The sequence below is a fragment of the Pongo abelii genome, chromosome 9 (assembly GCF_028885655.2).
Source record: "Pongo abelii isolate AG06213 chromosome 9, NHGRI_mPonAbe1-v2.0_pri, whole genome shotgun sequence".
Classification (NCBI taxonomy): Eukaryota; Metazoa; Chordata; class Mammalia; order Primates; family Hominidae; genus Pongo; species Pongo abelii.
This window is the reverse complement of record NC_071994.2, coordinates 75,380,743-75,401,029: the sequence shown is the minus strand read 5'-3', so window position 1 is coordinate 75,401,029 and position 20,287 is coordinate 75,380,743. Positions and strand designations below refer to the sequence as shown.

The following is a 20,287-nucleotide window of genomic DNA, read 5'->3' as shown; positions in this document are numbered from 1 at the left end:
AGAGCCATGTGGCGCAGGATGTCAGGCCCACGGAGAATTCCCAGGAGAGCATGGAGTATGAAATGGTGGCAGCTCTGCGATACACAGGCCCTGGTTGACACGGAACTGCTGCAGCGTTGCAGCCTCCCGTGGGCGTGCTGGCAGAGCAGGCAGAGCCCCAGGCAGTCACACGTGCTGACCAAGAGACTCATCGCCCCACAAAGGAGGGGGCAGTGCGTGGTGCCCTGGATTTCTATGGTCCTATCCCATACCTGAACACTGCCAAGCGGCTGGTCCTGCAGACGGCCTGCCACCCTCAACCCAAGGCTTGGGACGCACACTCTGGACCAGTGGTCCATACATGGAGCTGTCCCTCAACTCTTGGGCCAGGACATACGTGTCTTGAAATCAAGGGAAAAGAAGTTTCTTTTTGCTTTTTCCTAAATGAGTTTCTTTTCCTGTTTTTCTCCAATCTAGTTTATAGAATGTGTTATTGGTGTATATAAATTTAATATTTGGGCCACAGGTTGCAGAATGGTAAGGCAGCCCTGCACGGGTCATGACAGCACTAGAGACACGGACCCTGAGACTGGCAAGTCCTGTCTGAAGTGGCCCTGTGACCAAGAACCCTGTGGGGTGAGGGGCAGCCTGCTGAGGAGGGGAGGGCACGCTTTGTAACTGTAAGATGGAGTCACGCTGGACAGGGAGGCTGTCTCACTGTGTCTACGGGAAGAAGAGTGTGTGCCCGGTGGATGGCAGTGGAGTTTCCTGCCAGGCCGAGGCAGGGAACAGCCCTGCTGTTGCCTGAATGTTTGTGTCCACTCAACACTCACAGGTTGAAATCAAATCCTGAGTGTGTTGGTATTAAGAGGCAGACCTGGCCGACTTGTTGGCTCACGCCTGTAATCCCAGCACTTTGGGAGGCCGAGGTGGGCAGATCACAAGGTCAGGAGATCGAGACCATCCTGGCCAACATGGTGAAACTCCGTCTTTACTAAAATACAAAAAAAAAAATTAACTGGGTGTAGTGGCGCGCACCTGTAGTCCCACCTACTCGGGAGGCTGAGGCAGGGGAATTGCTTGAACCGGGCAGGCAGAGGTTACAGTGAGCCGAGATCGTGCCACTGCACTCCAGCTTGGCAACACAGTGAGACCTCACGTCTCAAAAAAAAAAAAAGAGGCGGATCTTTGGGAGGTGACCTGGTCATGAGGGGGGAACCATTGTGAATGAGATTTGTGCCGATAAAGGGGCCTGAAGGAGCTTGTTCGCCAAGTGAGGACACATAGAAGGCACCCTCTGTGAGGCACAGGACCCTTGCAGTTCTGCTGGCACCCTCATCTTGGCCTTCCCAGCCTCCCGAACGGTGAGCAATACATTCCTCTTGTTTATAAATTGCCCAGTCTGTGGTATTTTTGTTAAAGCAGCCTGAAGAGACGAAGCTGATCTACTCCTTTTGACAGAAACTGTCCCATCCCAACCCTCACCACCTGGGCAGCCATGTTTTCTTCCATATGACCCTGCCCCATTCTTGCTCACAGCTGACTGGACCAGGAGTGGGCACCTAACTTAAAGGTGGTCATTCTACTGACTTGGACCAATTAGAGTAATAATCAGCTGGTACTCCTACATAGTGGGCAGGCCTGGGTTCACCAAGGGGCCGGGCATACCTGTCTGTTACCCTGAGGGCCAAGCTCCAGGTGAGCTCCCCTCCAGGTGAGCCAGGAGCCAGCCTGGGTCTGATCACGGGAGTTATGAGGAAGCAGGGAAAGCTAACAGCAGTGAGAACAGAGCCAACTCAGCAAGAAGAGAAGAAAGACAGATGCCGCAGGAGGAGCGGCTCCTGGAAGCTGCCTCAGCTCCCATCAGTCTCAGCCCCAAACAACATGGACGGCTCCAATCAACCCTTTGCTTGCAGTAACTCAAGCGAGTGTCTGTTCCCTGTGTGTGAAACCGCTGAACCAGACAGTGCAACATCATCTAATATTAGGCGCTCAAATGATTTTGCACAGATGAATCAATGGCTAATTACAGTGATGCTGCTCTCTGTGCACCACCCCCACCCAGCTCCCGCTGCCAGCCTAGGTCCCTGCCCAGTTGGAAGGAGCTGTGTATGGACAGATTGTCTGGCTCCATGGGTGCCAAATGGGTCCTTCATGCCAGCCCCCTTGCACTGGATGAGAAAGCGAGGCCCGAAAGTGGAAAAGCAGCTGGACAAGCAGCCAGACTGGCTGGAGCTCAGACCCTCCAGGAGGGCTTCTCAGAGGAAGACCCCAACACCCAGAACCCCTAGCATCAAACCCACCTTTGATGATGTCTGCGTCTTCCAGCGGCAGCTTCCACAGCATCTTGTACTTGCTGGCTGTGTCAATGACACTGGCTGCCGTGTACCTGTGGGGAGCCAATGGAGCGCTCTGGCCAGGGTCAGGGAGTGGGGCTCAGAGAGGGACAACTGCTCCCCCTGCTGGCACCACTCAAACCCCGGCCCAGCCACTCACAGGCTCATGGAGCTGCGCCGCAGGGAGCCTGACTTTCGCTTCAGAGTGGTGCAGACGATGAGGTCCGTGAACAGGAAGAGAGACCGGTCCTTCTTGCCACCGATCGCCTTCTGTGGAGCCCAAGGCAGAATTCAGGCTGGGTGGACACAGTCCAGAAGCCCACCCACCTGCCCATAGTGCCCAAGGGGACACTGAGACCCAGGGAGAGTGAGGGCTCTTCCCCAGCTTCCCAGAGAGTCAGAGCAGAGTGGGGACTCAACCAGGGCTCCCCTCGGGGTGAAAGAGCAGGGAGACCTGCAGGTAGAGGGTGTGAGCAGAAGAGAGGACAAAGTGAGGAGGTGGGGACAGCTGGGCAGATACTGGGACACTTCTTACCACTTCGATGACCATCTCCTGTCTCAGGAACCGCCGCAGAGGGGCCTGGAGCTGTGGGACAGGAGGGACAAGGCATCTCGAAGGCCAGTTATTAATCCCTATCCCCTCCACAATCCCAGTGATCCCTCGGCCCCACTCCATGGGCTAGGCCAATGGAAGCAGCATGCTGCCCACCCTCAATGCCCTTGTGCTGCCAAGCCACAGGACCCAAGGTCAGAGACAGACGTGGAAGAACAGACAGGTGGAGACGTGTGGCCACAGAGGCTGGCAGACATGGATGCAAACACACTGTGGTTCTGGACATGGACACAGCCACGATTCCAGGTGGCCACAGATACACACAGAGGCCGAGTGGACACAGATGTGGGTGGGGTGGGGTAGGGTGGGGTGGGGCAGGGCGCACGCACATCCTCCATGCCCTCGATGTGAGCCTCTATCTCCTGCAGCACACGGGCATGGCGCTCCGCCTCCTCGGCACTCCGCACACCCTTGTTGATGCGCTCAGCCACCTGCTTGATGTTCCGCTGTGCCTCCAGCAAGAGTGGATGGTCCGGGTGGTCCTCAGGTGTATGCTTCAGGAGGTCCTGGGGTGGGAATGGGGACCAGACCTGACTGCTTAGCTACCCCTGGGGCCCCAGACTGCTGGAGCAGGAGGGACTATGGGTAGACACCAAAAAGAACGTTCTTTCCTACCTGACCCCTACGGACCCTGATGTCAGGCTCAACGAGGCAGGGGCCTTAGACCTCCTTGTATCCCCCCATGCTTCCAGGCCTTGCCCACTTGCCCACCCAGCTCCATGCCCACCTTCACCAGAAGTTCGTAGCGTGGGATCCGCTGCACAGGCTTGATCATGAGGTCAGACAGCGCCTGCTTCTCCTTGTTCTCACGCATGCTTTGCTGAAACCCATGGATGGGCACCATGTGAGGAATGACATGCCAGGGAGACTATGTCCAGGGACAGGTCCCCACCAAGCCCCTCCAGCTCAGCCTAAGAGCGGAGGCTGGCCCACTGGCTGTGAATATGGTACCCATGCTGGGAGCTCCTGGGACCCTCAAAGCTGGCCCAAGGTGAGGGTCACCTCTATCCCCCTGCCCTAGCCCACAGTACCTCTAGGAACTTGAGAAAGGCAGGCCTCGCCTCCTTGGCCACACGCACAGCATCCTTTGCATTGAGGAAATTATCGATATAGGCGGAATAGGTGTTTACTAGGACATCCTTGGAGAACTGTGGAGGAGGAGGCAGGTTGGGGACCCTCAAGGTGTCCCTCACCCCACCTCACCCTGTCCTAGTTTTCACTGATTCATGAGTCACCATCTTTTCCCTCCAACTAGAAATGATACAATCTCTAAGGGATCAGGCACGTGTCCTGTGGCTCTAAGTGTGGTCGTGTTTAGGCGTATGTGCATGTGTACACATGGATATACGAGTGCTCATATCATCTGGGTGTGACTGTTCATGTATGCACATATGTAGACCTGAATGTATCCTGTGAGCTCAGACCTGGTTCTCTCACTTCCAGCTAGGCATTTCATCCCTAGACCTCCACCCTCACGAAGTCCAGCCAGGCAGGTTTCCCTCTCCCCATTCTCTGAGTGACAGACTCATTCTAGCCATTTGGCCTTTGCTTATGCAGATCCCCCCACCAGGAATGCCCTTCCTCATCCAAATCTCGCCCCGCCTCAGGGCTGTGCTCCAGTTCTTCCTCCTCTCGGAAGTACTCCTTTCCCTGACTAGAGCTCTGCCTGGTACTCTACCTGGCCTCTGGCTTCTCCTGATCTCCTAGGACAAGTTCTCCCTCTCCATGAAAAGTGCTCCCATCCCACCCACAGTAAAGCCCAGCTCAGGGCAGGACATACAGCTGGTGGCTAATACCTGCTCGATGCTGATGGTGGACTAAATATGGAGGTTATTAGTAAGAAGCCTTGTCTGGGAACCAGGACACCTGGGTTCCTGTCTCAACTGTACTGTGGATAAGCTACGTGACCATATTAGTGATATTTCTGTACCCCTCAGAGTCCTGTCTTTTTTTTTTTTTTTTTTTGAGATGAAGTCTCACTCTGTCACCTAGGCTGGAGTGTGCAATGGCACGATCTCGGCTCACTGCAACCTCCGCCACCCAGGTTCGGGCGATTCTCCCGCCTCAGCCTCCGGAGTAGCTGGGATTACAGGTGCGTGCCACCACACCCACCTAATTTTTGTATTTTTAGTAGATACGAGGTTTCACCATGTTGGTCAGGCTGGTCTCAAACTCCTGACCTCATGATCTGCCCGCCTCGGCCTCCCAAAGTGCTGGGATTACAAGTGTGAACCACTGCGCCCGGCCAGAGTCCTGTCCCTCTAAGGTGCCAACTGTCCCTGCCTCTGGACAGAATAGGGCAGGGCGTGAAGAAGCAAAGGGAGGAAGACAGCCCTCACCAACCACCCCCACCCTGGGACACAGCATCCTGTGCTGACCCCTCCGGGTCCAGGGCTTCGCCGTAGTCCACGGTCAGCATCAAGGTCCAGGCAGGGGGCTGAGCTTACTGACACTGAGAGTGATGATGGGCTGGAGACATCAGCACTCAATCCAAGCTGGGACCCCATCACCCCTGTTTGGTCCCATCAGTTTCTGGGTCAGCAAGGCCATTCTAAGATGGTTCAATGCCCCACACCACAGCATAGCAAATATATTGAAACATACATCCCACAGAAATAGATATAATTTTTCACTTGTAAAATTTTTGCAAGAATTTTTACAATTTTGCTTTTGAAATTATGTGGCTCTGAGAAACCATTTAGTTTGCATTTGGCTATGATTTATCAGTCATCATGGTGTATTCTTGGGAATTCTGGCAAAATAAAATGGAACTGGAAGTTTTTCAAATGTAATTAAATTCTTATAAATACTAAATTTAACAATGAATGAAAATGGCATGCTATGTTTTACAGGCATTTAATTAAATGCTTATTGGTTTTGCTTTCGATGTTCTTTTTGAATTCTGAAGTCAATACCTTTTCTAAGATCTCACTTGCTATTGTGGGAGCTTGACAAGTGTACAGTGGTGATCTGGCCTGTGGTGAGAGGCAGTATGGGGTAGGGGAAGCTGGGGCACTGGAACCAGGCTTTCTGGAGTTGAGTCCTCCACCACTTCCTAACTGTAACTTTCATCAGGTTACCAATCTCTCCATGTCTCAGTCACCATCTTTAGAATCAGGGTAACCAAAGCACTCTCCTACCAGGGCTGTTGATAGATACAACACATTTAGAACAATGCCTAGCAAACAGGTATGCTATTATGATGAAAGTATCTGATGGAGAAAAAGTCAAGACTCAGCCAGCATCAACATCCAACCCAAGTCCAGGGTCAGGACCAGGGCAGTTATTTTGGTTCCAGTAAAGATAGGGTGGAGGTCAGTACCAGCATCCATCTGAGGTCTGGGTCAGCGTCAACACCAGCTTGGGGTCAGGACTAGAGTCACGTCAGTGCCAGCCGGGGGCGGGGTAGGGTCCAGGATCAGAGTCAGTGTCTGGCTGGGGTCGGAGTCCATGCCAGAGTCTGGCCAAGCTCTGGGGTAGGGGAGTGTCCAAGTTCAGGTCCACCCAGGGGCTGGGGTAAGTACCAATGTCTAGCCAAGTTCTATGGTCAGATCTGGGAACAGAGTCAGTATCCAGGTGGGGTGGGTGGGGGTGGGGTCTGTGGCCACATCCAGCCCCTTCCAGGAGGGCCTGTGCTTATGGGAATTGGCAGCAGCAGGGCCACTCACCGACTGGACGAGCAGGGCCCCCACCTTCTGCTGGGCATGCCAGGTCTGCATGCAGTGCCGAACCTGCTCCAGGAATTGCTCGTGGTGCTCCAGGAGCTCGGGGATCTGGTCGAAGATCTCGTCCACCAGTGAAGGGTCACAGAGCACGGAGTTCTCTGGCTGCTTCAGCGGCTGCATGTAGCCCTGAAGGACCCACAGGGTCGGTGCACACTCCCTCAGAGATGCCGCCCCCACCCCACCTACACAGGACCCCTGTGTGAGTGCACACAGAATCACCCGGGCCTGCAGCTCAGCGCCCTGCCTTCCACATCTCCCTCATGAGACCAAGAGCTCCAGGAGGGAGATGGGAAGATCTAAGCTCATGCCCTCATCGCTGAGCCCAGGGCCTGGCACAAGATGGGAGCAAGGATGCTCAGGATTGGTTTGTTTAATGCATGAACAAACAGAGCTTGGAATGAGGAAAGCAAGATGGGGCTCCTTGAAAGACCTCCCACCACTAACTCAGCAAAGATTTACTAAGCACTTACTATGTACCAGGCACTGTTCTAAGAATTGGGAGACAGCAGTGAATAAGAAAGACCACAATCCCTGTCCTGATAGAGCTTAGGATCTAGTCTGATGAAACACACAAACGGAAGAAATTTTTTAAAAAATCATATTTCATCAAATCTAAGAAATATTTTATTTTATGATGAAGTCTTGCTCTGTCACCCAGGCTGGAGTGCAGTGGTGCGATCTCAACTCACTGCAACCTCCGCCTCCCGGGTTCAAGTGATTCTCCTGCCTCAGCCTCCCGAGTAGCTGGGATTACAGGTGTGTGTCACAACACTCAGCTAGTTTTTTATATTTTTCATAGAGACAGGGTTTCACTATGTCGGCCAGGCTGGTCTTGAACTCCTGACCTCAAATGATCCACCTGCCTTGGCCTCCCAAAGTGCTGGGATTATAGGCATGAGCCACTGTGCCCGGCCATTATTTTATATTTAAGAAAAACTGGTTGCCAATTAAATTATGATATGCTACCAATTATAGAATGAACCCTGATTTAGGGATATTAAAATGCGAAGACCATGAGTCTCAGAATGGATGACGTGTGGAAATCTCATAGTCAGTTAAAAGGCGATAATGTGGCAGGGCGCGGTGGCTTAAGCCTGTAATCCCAGCATTTTGGGAGGCCGAGGCCAGGCAGATCACCTGAGCTCAGGAGTTCGCCATCATTCGCCACCAGCCTGGGCAACACAGTGAAACCCCGTCTCTACTAAAATACAATAAATTAGCTGGGCCTAGTGGTGTGCACCTGTAGTCCCAGCTACCTGGGAGGCTGAGACAGAAGAATTGCTTGAACCTAGGAGGTGGAGGCTGCAGTGAGCCGAGACTGCGCCACTGCACTCCAGCCTGAGCGACTAAATAAATAAATAAATAAATAAATAAGGCGATAATGGTGTGAAGATAAAGCAGGGAGGGTCGTGGGAGATCACGAGACCACATGGGAAGTTACTGGAGGCTCTTAATGACACTCTCTGAACGCTGTTATACAGATTTCAGATCTGCTGGCCAGTCTGTGACTAAAACTCCCGTTATTTTACGTCAAATCTACATGCAAAGATGTTCCCCTAGCTTTAACAGCCCAGCTCAGGGGCCGGTGCGCTTGTGGAGAGGTCTCCCTCTACTGGCCCTACGCTGTAACTGCAGGCTAAAGAAACAGGAGGGTGTTGTTTGAAAAAGCATATGTGATGTTGCAATAACATTTATATTAAACATTTTTAAAAATCTGGCTTGTTTTGTAAAACAAGCTTGAGAAAGTAAAGCTCAACAGAATCCTCTCTCTTGGCTGGGGATTCTGAAAAGGCCGGGATGATGGTGAGGAGATAGGCAGGCAGTCTCCTACCCCCAGGTGAGCCAGCTCCTGGGCTGGGTCAGGGCCCGCTGCTCCACAAGGAGCAGGAGCAGCAGCTAAACCGCTCACCTCAGGGTCCCGGCACCCCACACAGAAGCGGGCACACAGCAGGAGGAAAGAACAAACAATGACTGAGAGCCCAATGCGGAACCTGGCACAAGCCAGTGCCCCATTCACTCACCAATGCTCAGCCCGCCCAGCACTGGGGCACCTCACTGCACAGACCCCCTGTGGGGCTGACACGTGAGTGGTGGGAGGCAGGAAAGAAGCACAATAAATACGTAAATTACTATACAGCATGGTGGAAGACAGTGAGTGCTACGGAAAAGAGGAGTGGGATCAGGGTGCCAGGGGGAGGGGGCTCGTCAGGGTGGTCAGGGGAAGGGGCGTTTGTTAGCTTCGAGTGTCAGAGTTGAAAATAGGCTCAGAGGGTGAGGGTGACGCTGAGGAAGGGGTGTAGCCCTGGGACCTAGTTTCAAATCCTCCCTCCTTCTGGCTCCTAACTTCTATTTAACTTCTTTGTTCATTTTGAACACCTGGCCTGCAGAACAACACTTATCAATTAGTGAGGGCAGTGATCGTTGGAAGTTAACGCTGGGACTATGGAGTCCAATCTCAATTTGAATACCACTGTGCTCTAGGCAGTGTAGACTAGTGGGTGACAGGGAGAACCCAGAGGCACAATGACAGGGTTTCAACCCAGGGTGTGGCACTTCCTAACTCTGACCTTGGACAAGCAGCTTTACTTCTCTGTGTCTCAGCTGCATCATCTGCAAAATGGGGTTTATAGTCAGGCTTATATGAATTAACTCACTGTTCTAAAGCATTCAGAACAGTGCCTGGCACATAGTGGGCACTCAGTGAATGTCAACTAATACCACTCACTAGATGGATGACCCTGGGCAAGTTTCTTAACCTCTGTGAGTCTTCGTTTCTTTGTATAAAGAACATAATATCTACCTCACAAGGTTAATACAAAGATTAAATGCAACTTTCTACCATGCTTGCAGAGCTGCAGGCAGTATGCTAAATTATAAACATGCCTCTCTAATTATCTGCACTTAAGGCAGGTCTATTATTATCCCCTCTCTACAGATGAGGAAACTGAGGCAGAGACTGGTTATGTGACATGCTCCGGGTCACACAGCTGGCCAGGAGATGGAGCCAAGTTTGAATGCTGGTGGCTTGGCTATAGAGTCATGCTCCTGACCTGGAGCCAGACCTCAGTCCTCCTCCCACACTCCAGGGCTGCCTCCAGGGACGGTCCTTGGGTTCACGTGACACCCTCCTGTCTACCTCCACCTTGCTCACCCAACACTCTGGCTTCCTCCACCCACAGGTCCTGCACCCTTTCCCAAGTGCAGCCCTGGATGGGTCTGGGAGATTTGGCGGAGGTAGAAAGACATGCCCAGGCCCTGCCTGCTCCCAGCTCTCCACTGCTCCTCACTCCTGCCTGTGAACAGGCATGGGTGCCGTCTCACCTTTTGTTTTTTTTGTTTTGTTTTTTGAGACAGAGTCTCGCTCTGTCACCCAGGCTGGAGTGCAGTGGCAGGATCTCGGCTCACTGCAACCTCTGCCTCCCGGGTTCAAGCTATTCTCCTGCCTCAGCCTCTGGAGGAGCTGGGATTACAGGTGCCTGCCACCACGCCCAGCTGATTTTTGTATTTCTAGTAGAGATGAGGTTTCACCACATTGGCTAGGCTGGTCTTCAACTCCTGACCTCAGGTGATCCGCCTACCTCAGCCTCCCAAAGTGCTGGGATTACAGGTGTGAGCCTCCGCGCCTGGCTCACCTTTAAGTCTTCTTGATGGGAGATAGGTAGATTAGCTACATTTTGCAGGCAAACTTGAGGCTCAGAGAAGGTGAGGTGATTAGGCTAGTATCACCCAGTGAGGATGCAAGTGACTTCAACCCTGGACTCTCTGACCCTAATGCCTCCAACTCTCACCTAGGGGATGGCAAAGGACCCCCTCAGGCCCCTGCCATGTCTACTCCTCCTGCCTGGCATTCTGGCTGCGTCCCTCCCGTGGCTTCCTTGCATGCACAGGAAAGCCCAGCTCCATGCCCAGCAGCCTTCCTTCCTGCTACCACCCGGCCACCTCTGGTTCCCTGCTGCATTAGGTTCCTCCAGCCTCCCGGCCTTTGTCCCTGACATACCCTCTGCCGGGAGCCATCCCTCCGGGCTCTCTCTGCTGAAATCAACCCACCCTTCAGGTCTCAGCTAAATACCCCAACCCCAAGGGAGCCCTCCCTGACCCCCACACCAGGGTAGGCCCCCTTCTGTGTTCTCATCTCCCCGTGCACTTTTTAAAAACAATAAACAAACGCAATGTATTTTATGGTAAAATATATATAATATAAAATTTACCATTTTAAATATACAGTTCAATGGTATTAAATACATTCACAATGTGTGACCATCCAGCTCTAAAACTCTTTTTATCCTGTAAAACTGCAACCCTGTACCCATTAAATAGTAACTCCCCATTCCCTCTTTTCCCAGCCTGGCACCCTTTCCCTGGCACCCACCATCCTACCTTCCATCTCTGAGTCTGACTACCCCAGGAACCTCATGCAAGTGGAATCAGATAGTGCTTGTCCTTTGAGACTGGCTTCTTTCACTTAGCGTCATGTTCTCCAGGCTCATCCGTGTTGTAGGATGTCAGAATTTCCCTTCTTTTAAGGCGTATCCCTGTTGTGTGTAGGTTCTCTGTGTGTGCACTTCTGCATCACCACGTGTCACTGTGTGTGATGTCTGGCTGGTCACTGTCGGTCTCTGCCATAGACCGTGAGCTCCAGGAGACAGGCCCTTACCACTAATGCCCCTGCACAGAGAACACTACCTGGAGCGCAGAAGGGGTTCACCGTGGATTTGTGGAGTGAGTGAATGAATGAATGGTGAGTGAGTGAATGCTGTGGATGTTTCCATAGGGTGAAGGTTCTAACTTTACCCTTTGCTGTCACTCTGCCCAGCTAGCTTGGGCAAATTCATCCTCAACGGTGACTGCCAGGCCCCACTTCAGCTCAGGTCCACACTCATCCAGCCCCAGGCCATGTGTGCATCCAGGCTGTGGGCCTTCCCAGGTTCATGTCTGAGCCTGAACTCCCCACCTTGCTCTAGTTGTGCTTCTCCCCTGGGCCCCACCTATCCGAGGCCAGGAGCCCAGACGTCATCTCGGGCTTCCCCACCTTGCCCCCCACATCCAACCGGTTACCACGCCTGGCCTGACCAGTCCACCTCCTGAGTGTCTGTCCCCAGCACTCCCTTCCTGTAACCTCTATCCTTGCCTGATCTCAATGGCCTTGACCTCCTCTTCTGCCACCCACCTTCCCAGCTGTCAGACAGACTTCATGAAGCATGAATCAGGCCACACACCTCCCCTGCTCAAAGCCCTTTGCTGATCATCCAGGGACCCTGGCAGAATCTACTGCCTCCAACTGGTGTTCTAGGCCCCCACAGTGTGGCCTCTGCCGACTCCGACAGCATAGCTATAGGACCAGCACCTTGTGCTCTGTGCTGGCCACGTAGACCTCCGAATGTGCCAGGCCTCACTTGGCTTTGCAATGTGCCATTCCTGCTGCTGAGAAGACAGGTCTCGGTGGAAGTGAGCACCTCCTCCAGGAAACCTCCCTGACCCCACGCTTAGCAGGTGCCCCTCGATGTTTCTAGAGTGCCTATATACTCCACTATGTACTCAGCAGGGCAGTGAGCTCCTGTGGCAGGGGCTGGGCTCTCTTATTCATCCCTGTGTCTCCTGCACCTGGAACAGGGCCTGCACACAGCAGGTGCTCAATACTGAACTCTATTCAACTCATACTTCCCAGTCAGTGAATACAATGGAGGGGGCACACCAGAGGGAGTTCATGGATCTAAGTTCAGGGTCAGGGTTGCCAGGGGGACGTGGAATAACAGCAGGGTAGGGACGCCTGCCCTGGGGTGGCCTGGCCCCTCTGCATTCTCTCTTGCTCAGGAGAAGGCTTCCTCCTTCTCTGGGATGGCCACGCTGGGGGTTCTTCATGGAAAGGCGACGGGTGCCAGCGACACGGCTCTCTGGCCTCAGTCCCTTGTCCATGAAAGGGGTTTGCTCACACCCATCTGAAAGCCTCCTAGGCTCAGAAAGGCCATTCTCAGGGGAGTGGGCCCCGAGCCCCACCTGCATCAGGGTGCGCAGCGACTCCACATACGACTGCTCTGTGTCCAGCAGGGTCATGGCCACGTGCTTCCGCATGTCCTGTGGGGACAGGAGCAGAGGGTGAACAGGGGTCTTTTTCCCCCCAGACGCCATCACCTGTAGCCACGTGGCGCCCAGAGAACCCGCCCACACCCTCTCCCTGCCCTCCTGCCCCTTCCCTCCTGCCGCCCAGAGCTCCCAGCTGTTCCCCCGAGGCCCCCAGGCCCTCCACTCTGCCAGGTCTTTGCTCAGCTGCTCCCCCTGCCCCCAACTTACATCTCAAACACGTGGCCTTGCACAGTTAGGCGCTCACTCCTCCGCCCCTGCCCCATCTACCCCCTTCTTGGCTCCTCTGCCAGGCTATTGAAAAAGGGTCTTAAAAAAAATCAATAACCTTTCACATTTGCAAAGAACAATGCCTCCAGGCCAGCACCCACTCCAGCTGCCAACTCTGAAGATCCCACCTTCGGGCTCAGCGCTATGGGGACATGTCCACCTGGCTGGGCTGCCCACCATCCCTAAGAGTAGACACCATCACCCTGCTACAGAGGAAGACACTGGACCAGAGAGGGGAAGTCAGTGCTGAAGGTCACACAGCTGGGCAGTACCAGGGTTCAGCCAGTCTCAGACAAGGCTGGATCCCAATTCTGTCATTTAAAAACGTTAATTAAGCCCTCCTATGCGCCAGGCACTGTTCTAAGCATGACATATTATTCAATAATCCTGGCCACCCTGTGAGGTACATGTTGTTATTCTCTTCATGTTAGGGAGGGGAAAAAGGAAACCCAGACACCAATGCCTCCATCCTATGGATCTGATGACCTGAATTACTGAGTCCCTAAAGGGTCACACAGCCTTTGCACCCACACCCCCAGGCACAGGGTGCTCATCCCTGTCTGGGAGGCCTTGTGTTCAGCCCCTGGGACTGAACTTACCTGCTGCTCCTCTCCACCGGTCTCTACACCTCTCCCCCCATATCCCCACCTCCAGGAAGCCTTCCCAGATAGCACCAGCCCCAACAACTTCCCTTCTCTGGCAGACTCCACTCCAAGCCCTAGACCCCTAGACTCCACTCCTGACCCCTCTAAGGCCCTAGAGTGATCCTGGGCAAGGCCCCTAACTCCTCTAGGCTCCAGATCTCTGGGTTATTCTCTTCTCTCCCCTCCCCTCCCAGGTCTCGGCTTGGCCTGAGCATCTGTGGACCGTATCTCAGGCTCCTGCCATCAAGGCCTACTGGTTCGAGCAAGTGCTGTGCAGATGGCAATGCCAGGGTGTCCATGTCTGTGGCATCCCTCCAGCCTCCACCTCTAGTCCTTCAGGGTAGGAACTCAACCAGTGGGGTTGTCCTGGTCACTGCTATACCCAGGGCTCATGTCTTAGTGGACCTGAGCCCAGGCCTGTCCAGCCTGCCTGACCCAGCCACTGCTCCCCCTCTGCTTGTGGCACACCCACTTCAGATCCCTTGCCCTCTGACCAGGGACTCAGGGGCAAGGCCTGTCCCCACAGTGTCCTATAATGAAGCACACTCAGAAAAGTGAGCTCCCATGCTAGGAACTCAGTGGTGGGGGTGTGAAGGACACCCCTTGGGGCAGGGAGGAAGGGGGGCTGACTCTCTCCATCCTTGCCAGCCCATCATTGCCAGCCCTGGGCTCTGACAGGTGGGAAGGTACCTCAGGGCCTCCGGAAACAGCAGACCAGAGCCTCAGAGCCTCTGGAGACAAGCAGACCATCTATCCTCGGTACTCCTGTGACCTCTAAAAAACCAGGGCAGCTTCCAGAAGGAGGCAGTGTGAGCAAGGCTCACTGTAGGATGGAGACTTGGGAGAGCGTGGAGGGCCAGGAAGGCCTCCCGAGGACAGGCCCAGATGCCTAATCCTGCCCTACCCCACTCCAGGGACATCTCAGCACCCCACAGACATGGTCTTGCTTCAGCCTCACACTCAACTCTGTGACACAGGTGTTGCCATTTCCACTGCACAGGTGAGGGGTCATGTCAGAGAGGTGACATGACTTGTCCAAGATCACACAGCCCGTGAGTGGCAGAGCAAGGACCAGGGTCTCTTCAGCCACCTCATGACTCTCAGGGCCCCAGCCCCTGGAGTTCTCGCCCAGACTGGGCAGCCATGGGCCACAGGTCCCCAGCACTGCCCTTACTGGCTGTGTGATTGTGGTGTCACCTAATGGCCCTGTTTCCACATTCGCTTCCATGAAATGGAGCTAATAACCCCTCCCTCCCATCACTGTGAAAGCAAAGGCGGCAGTGAGCAGAGCAGCTCTGTCCATCACCGTGAAGGCAAAGGCGGCAGTGAGCAGAGCAGCTCTGTCCACATGCAGCAGGTCACCAGTGTCCACCCTTTCTCCCCCTCAGTGAGACGGCGTGGGGAGCTCCCTGACAGCAGGGCCAGGCCAAGCGCGGCCCTGGGCCCCTCAGCCACACTCCTCCGCCCACACAACGGCCGTCAGGCCCAGCGGGCGCCACAATGGTCACGGTCAGGGAGGCTTCCTGAGAGGCAGGGCTGGCGCTGTGCCTGATGCCGGGAGGCTGGGGTGACACGTGGAGGCTGACGCTGCAATGCCCGCCTCTCCCAGCCACCTCCCTGCGGCAGAGCACAGTGGCCTGTCACTCAGCTGTCAGGTAAAGACACAGAAAACAAGGCCAGCTCCCTGTCACTGCGGGAGCAGCCCTCCACACGTGCCCAGACACGGGTGTAGTGTGCGGGGGTTGCGGGGGTGGACAGGGGAGGCAGGAGGCAGACAGCGCAGCTGTCAGCCTGAACAGCAGGCCCACCTGTTTTGGGCGGAACAGCCCTTCAGACCCAGCCTCCCCACAGCGCCCTTCATCCCTCACCAGCCCCATCCCCAGACCTTCGCTACATCGGGCACTGAGGTGGGCACTAGGGGATACAGCAGGAAGACAGAGGGGGCCACACCTGGGATGACTGGGGCATCACAACCCAAAGACTGAAACCCTGATGGGCACAGTGTGAGGACAGACACGCACACAGAGACGCCATAAAGGCAAGCCACCCCACACAGAAATAAAAAACGCCGCCAGGTCACACAGCTGAGAACCAGGCCCGCCAGCTCAGAGACTTGAGGCTGTGGAGAGACACATCACAGCACAGGGAGGGGACAGAACTACAGCCCCCACTGGGCCCGGGAGCATGGCACAGAGTTCAGGCCCAGAGATACACAAAGACAGGGAAACAGCCCCAAGACGCCTCCCCTCCCCTGCAGGGGTACGCACACTGAGCGAGAACCGGGACGCTGCTGTTTCCACCGCAGCATGACTCCTCCAAGGGCCAGCAGGCCCAGCGGCAGGGGGAGGATGGCAGTGGGGGTGCAAAACTGACTCTACTTTCCAGCACACACATACACTAGGGCCACCTCAAGCCTAAGAGGAGGGCTGAGAAAACCTCCTTCCTGAGCCTGTGGACCCCCGATACCACTGGCGACAGCCTCGGCTTCCACAGGCACTTCTGCAAGCGGAGTGCCACCAGGCCTTGACCCTCAGCGCCCTGCCAGCCACACCACCGCCTGCCAGGGTTCCTCACTCTCAATCTCCAGGTCTCCATCCCCGGTCACAGAGAACCCCTGCGCCCCATGCCTCCCCTCCCCCCACCGTCACCTGGGTTGGCTCCTGGGTCGGCTGAGTTCTAGGCCATGGCCCAGGTCCCTGGCTGTCCCTCCCCCTCCCCGTACCTGGGCCTTCCCAGGCTCCTCGGCGTCAGTGCTGCTGCCCCCGGCGGGCTCCCCGGAGGCGGCAGCTGGGCCCATATCGCGCATGTCTTCCAGCGCGATGGTGAACTGGGCCAGGGTCTTCACCATCTGCAGCATGCGGCCGGCCCGCCGCCGGGGCGGGGGCGCCGGGGTGGCGGCGAGGGAGGGGAGCGGGGGTCGGCGCGGAGTCAGGGGCCGCCTCCCACTCTCACTCCCTAAGGGCTCAGCCCGGCCGCGGCGGCAGTCGCAGTGGCGGTCGCGGTGGTTAGTTCCAGCGTCGATCTGAGGGCTGCGGCCCGGCCGGCTGCGGCGCTGTTGCCTCCTCCGCGCTGGGAGTGCGCCCGGCGAGCCAGGCGCGCGCGGCGCCGCTGTGGGGAGGAGGGTCCCCGCCCTCTCCGCGCCGCCCCATCTCCCCCAGCACGCTCTGGGCTGCCCTCGCACCCGCCCCTTCCCCCACGCGGCGGCGTCCGCTCACGGACCCATCCTCCGCCCCGGGACACAAGTCGACGCACACCCGTGGACAAAGGCGGTGACATGTACTTTCCCTCCGCACCTGTACCCAGCGCCGGCACACGCTGAACGCAGCTTCCCACCGAGGAGCCACGGAGCACGGGACACACACAGGGGCACGAACACACCTACACGGAATAGGCCACGTTCATGGAAACCTGCCCTCAGGCCTGGACCCGTATGCACAAGGGGGTCGGGCCAAGTGCACCCACATCAACACAGTCCCTTACAGACCTGAACCTTGCTTGACACACACGAACATGATCCATCGTTGGGCCCAGACAAGTGCTTCTGTGTTTACATAACTATTGCCGGCAGAAACAGGCACATATGTCCAGGCTCGGACATTTAGAGATGTGCACACATACACATCCCTGATCTTCCACCCAAGGGAGGAGCTCTTGGGCCTGAAGGAGGGCAGCTATCACTCAAATCACCCACCTTGAATCATCCCTACCCCTGCCCCGACCCAGCTTGGCCTGTGTCCTATACCTGGGACCATCTTGGAGGGTTCCAGTCCTGTCCCTGTCCATCCGCCCCACCCCTAGACTGTGCTCCCATCCCTAGACTGTGCTCCCACCCTTAGACTGTGCTCCCGTACCTATACTGTGCACCCCTAGACTGTCTCCAAGCAGGATCCTCACAACCTGCTGCTTGAAAGCCCAGAGTGACAGCAGAACCTATCCCAGATTCAATCTGGACTGAGGGGTGGGGGCCAGCAACCTGCTTTTGCACTAGCTCCCACCCGGCAAGATGGTGGGGGCTCTGAAGCACCCTGCAGCTGTGCCTCAGCCCTGGCCAACTTCATGCCTTTTAGTGTGCTGCATGCTGCCACGCTCACCAAGCCCCCAGCTGACTCCTTCTCCCAAACCTGCTTTCCCCTGAGTTTCCTGCACAGTGGACAGACATCCTGACCCCATCGCTCAAGCCAGGCCCATCTGTCAACTCCTCTCATCTCCTTGCTTCATGTGCTCCAGTCACTTCCGTTTTAACTTTCAGAAACTGACCATGCTCTCTCCTGCCTCAGGGTCTTGGCTCATGCCTTTTCCCTCTCCTAGTAATGCTTTTTCTTTTCCTTTAAGACCAGTTTCGGGCGGGCGCGGTAGGTCACGCCTGTAATCCCAGCACTTTGGGAGGCTGAGGCGGGCAGATCACCTGAGGTTGGGAGTTCGAGATCAGCCTGACCAATATGGAGAAACCCCATCTCTATTTAAAAAAAAATTACAAAATTAGCCGGGTGTGGTGGCGCATGCCTGTAATCCCAGCTACTCGGGAGGCTGAGGCAGGAGAATAGCTTGAACCCGGGAGGCGGAGGTTGAGGTGAGCTGAGGTTGCGGTGAGCTGAGGTCGTGCCATTGCACTCCGGCCTGGGCAACAAGAGCGAAACTCCGTCTCAAAAAGAAAAAAGACCAGTTTTAGTGCAGATGTCACCTCCTCAGGGAAGCCCTCCCTGATCCTCAGATTAGGTCATGTGCATCTAATTTCTGCTCTTAAAGGCTCTCAGTTTTCCTTACCTTAACCATGTATTGCAGTTCGTAAATATACATTTAAGCAATTACTAGATTGAGGCCCATCTCCTCCCAGGAGACTATATGCTTCCTGAGGGCAGCATCCTTGTCCCTTTTGTAAGCCAGGGCACTTATAAGGAAGGCTGGCTTAATAAACGATCCCCCAATAGCTCTTCCTCCTCCCTTCTCCCCACATGCCCAGCAGTTACTGACTGAGAGGCAGACCAGCCTGAACAGCTCTCTGCCGCTTACCCTCCCAACTGGATGGATTGTGGGCTTCCCTGCGGATGGAGCCTGCTCCTCCTCTTCCTCCTCCCAGGGCTGGGCATGCAGGGGGTCTGGAACAGCCAGACCAGTTGACTGAGTGGTGGCTTGAAAGGGAGGATGGACAGGCCTGTGATCCAGTCCAGACATCCAGGTTCCACAGCACATGCAGAGTGGTGGTCTGAGGGCCCCATCCCTGGCTCATTGCTTGGTCACTGAGGATACTTAACCCACATCTGGCTTTCTCTCAGGGCACCTCGTCCCCCATCTGACCCTCTCAAGCTACACAACCCTGGGCATCAGCTTCCTCTGAGTGGCTGAGAGGCAGTGTGTGGCTCAGGATTTAGAGAGGTGCATCCATTCCCTCACTAGCTCCAGTGGGATGGGGCCCTACAGAGATCAGTCCACGCTTGTTGGCCTCCAGGAGCTCCCAGACAACACAGGGCTTTCCTCATAGGGCTCATAGGGCTCAGCAGAGGGAGTCACTGCTGCTTCACAGGAAAGTATTCAGGGAGGGCTTCCTGGGGGAGGCATGGCAAGAACAAGGTCCTGAGGTCGAGAGATCCACAGGCATATGGGTGCCCAGAAGACAGAGTTCACTGGAAGGCCCTGCCCCCAAGAAGGGGGCGGGACTTGGTGCCAAAGGCACTGCTTACTGCTGCTGCTTCATTAAGGAAGACTAATTAGATCCAAGCCTGTTGTCTTGGCAATGGAGTGGGGCTGGTGGTTCGGGGAGATGAAAGGAAGCAAAGAGAAGGAACAGGAGCACATGGGTCGGTCGCTGAGGCAGGGTTTCCAGGGAAGGCCCCATAACGGCACAGGCATCAGAGCCCTTGAGGATGAGGTCAGTTGGGGTGGGGGCTGAGGGCACCAGGTGGGCCACGGTACCCCTATGCAGGTTGGTTCTGCTATTGTTCCTCTGAGCTCCTGTTCTGAGTGCTGATTTTATTTTCCTTTGGGGTATGTGCAGTTGTATAGAATGAGTGTGGCTCAGAAGAGTTTTTGTAAGTATACAAGGTGCTTGGTGTAGGCCTACCCAGCCCTCCTCTCCATACCCCACACCCCACCATAAACACCTCTTCTCCCATGAAAGAGCCACACTCTCACCTGCTCCTTAGTCAGGGAAGGCAAGACAGAGAGGGGGAAAAAGGGTTCTGCTCTACAAGAGTACCACCCCACTCCAGGAGGGGCAGGCTGGGGGTCCCAGGTCTGTGGGACCACCTTTCTACCAGCCCTGGGGAGCACCTAACCCTCTCTACTTCTGTCCAATCTGCTGACAACTTCCCCATCTCTGAGGGAATCCCAATACCCTGACTACCTGCCTCTGGACACACCACCCAGTCTGAGCCCACCCACACCTCCTGCATCTGGGCACTGTCCACGTGGGGGCCACCTGGTCCTCCAGCTGGTGCTGGACCAAATGGGACCAATGGTGAGAAAGAATAGACATAGGGATGAACAAACAAATGGACAGATAACCGGTAATGGCTGAATAAATGAAAGGATGAAAGGATGGAATCATGATAGATGAATAAATAAATTAATGGATGAACAGATCAATGACAGTCATGAATACATGAATGAATCCACGGATACCTGGTTTAATGGATGAGTAATCAA

The 20,287-nt window shown here is 55.2% G+C and overlaps 1 protein-coding gene across 1 annotated transcript in view; it reads right to left on the bottom strand.

Moving 5' to 3' along the window:
• Positions 1-20,287, bottom strand: part of ARHGEF17 (Rho guanine nucleotide exchange factor 17) — a 61,242-nt gene that overhangs the window by 9,504 nt on the left and 31,451 nt on the right. Inside the window, exons 2-9 of the mRNA XM_024255090.3 lie at positions 12,648-12,725; positions 6,597-6,779; positions 3,960-4,076; positions 3,656-3,748; positions 3,258-3,434; positions 2,851-2,901; positions 2,476-2,585; positions 2,283-2,368 (exon numbers count right to left, since the gene is read on the bottom strand). Coding sequence (XP_024110858.1) covers positions 2,283-2,368; positions 2,476-2,585; positions 2,851-2,901; positions 3,258-3,434; positions 3,656-3,748; positions 3,960-4,076; positions 6,597-6,779; positions 12,648-12,725 — 895 coding nt within the window. The remainder of the gene's footprint in view (positions 1-2,282; positions 2,369-2,475; positions 2,586-2,850; positions 2,902-3,257; positions 3,435-3,655; positions 3,749-3,959; positions 4,077-6,596; positions 6,780-12,647; positions 12,726-20,287) is intronic.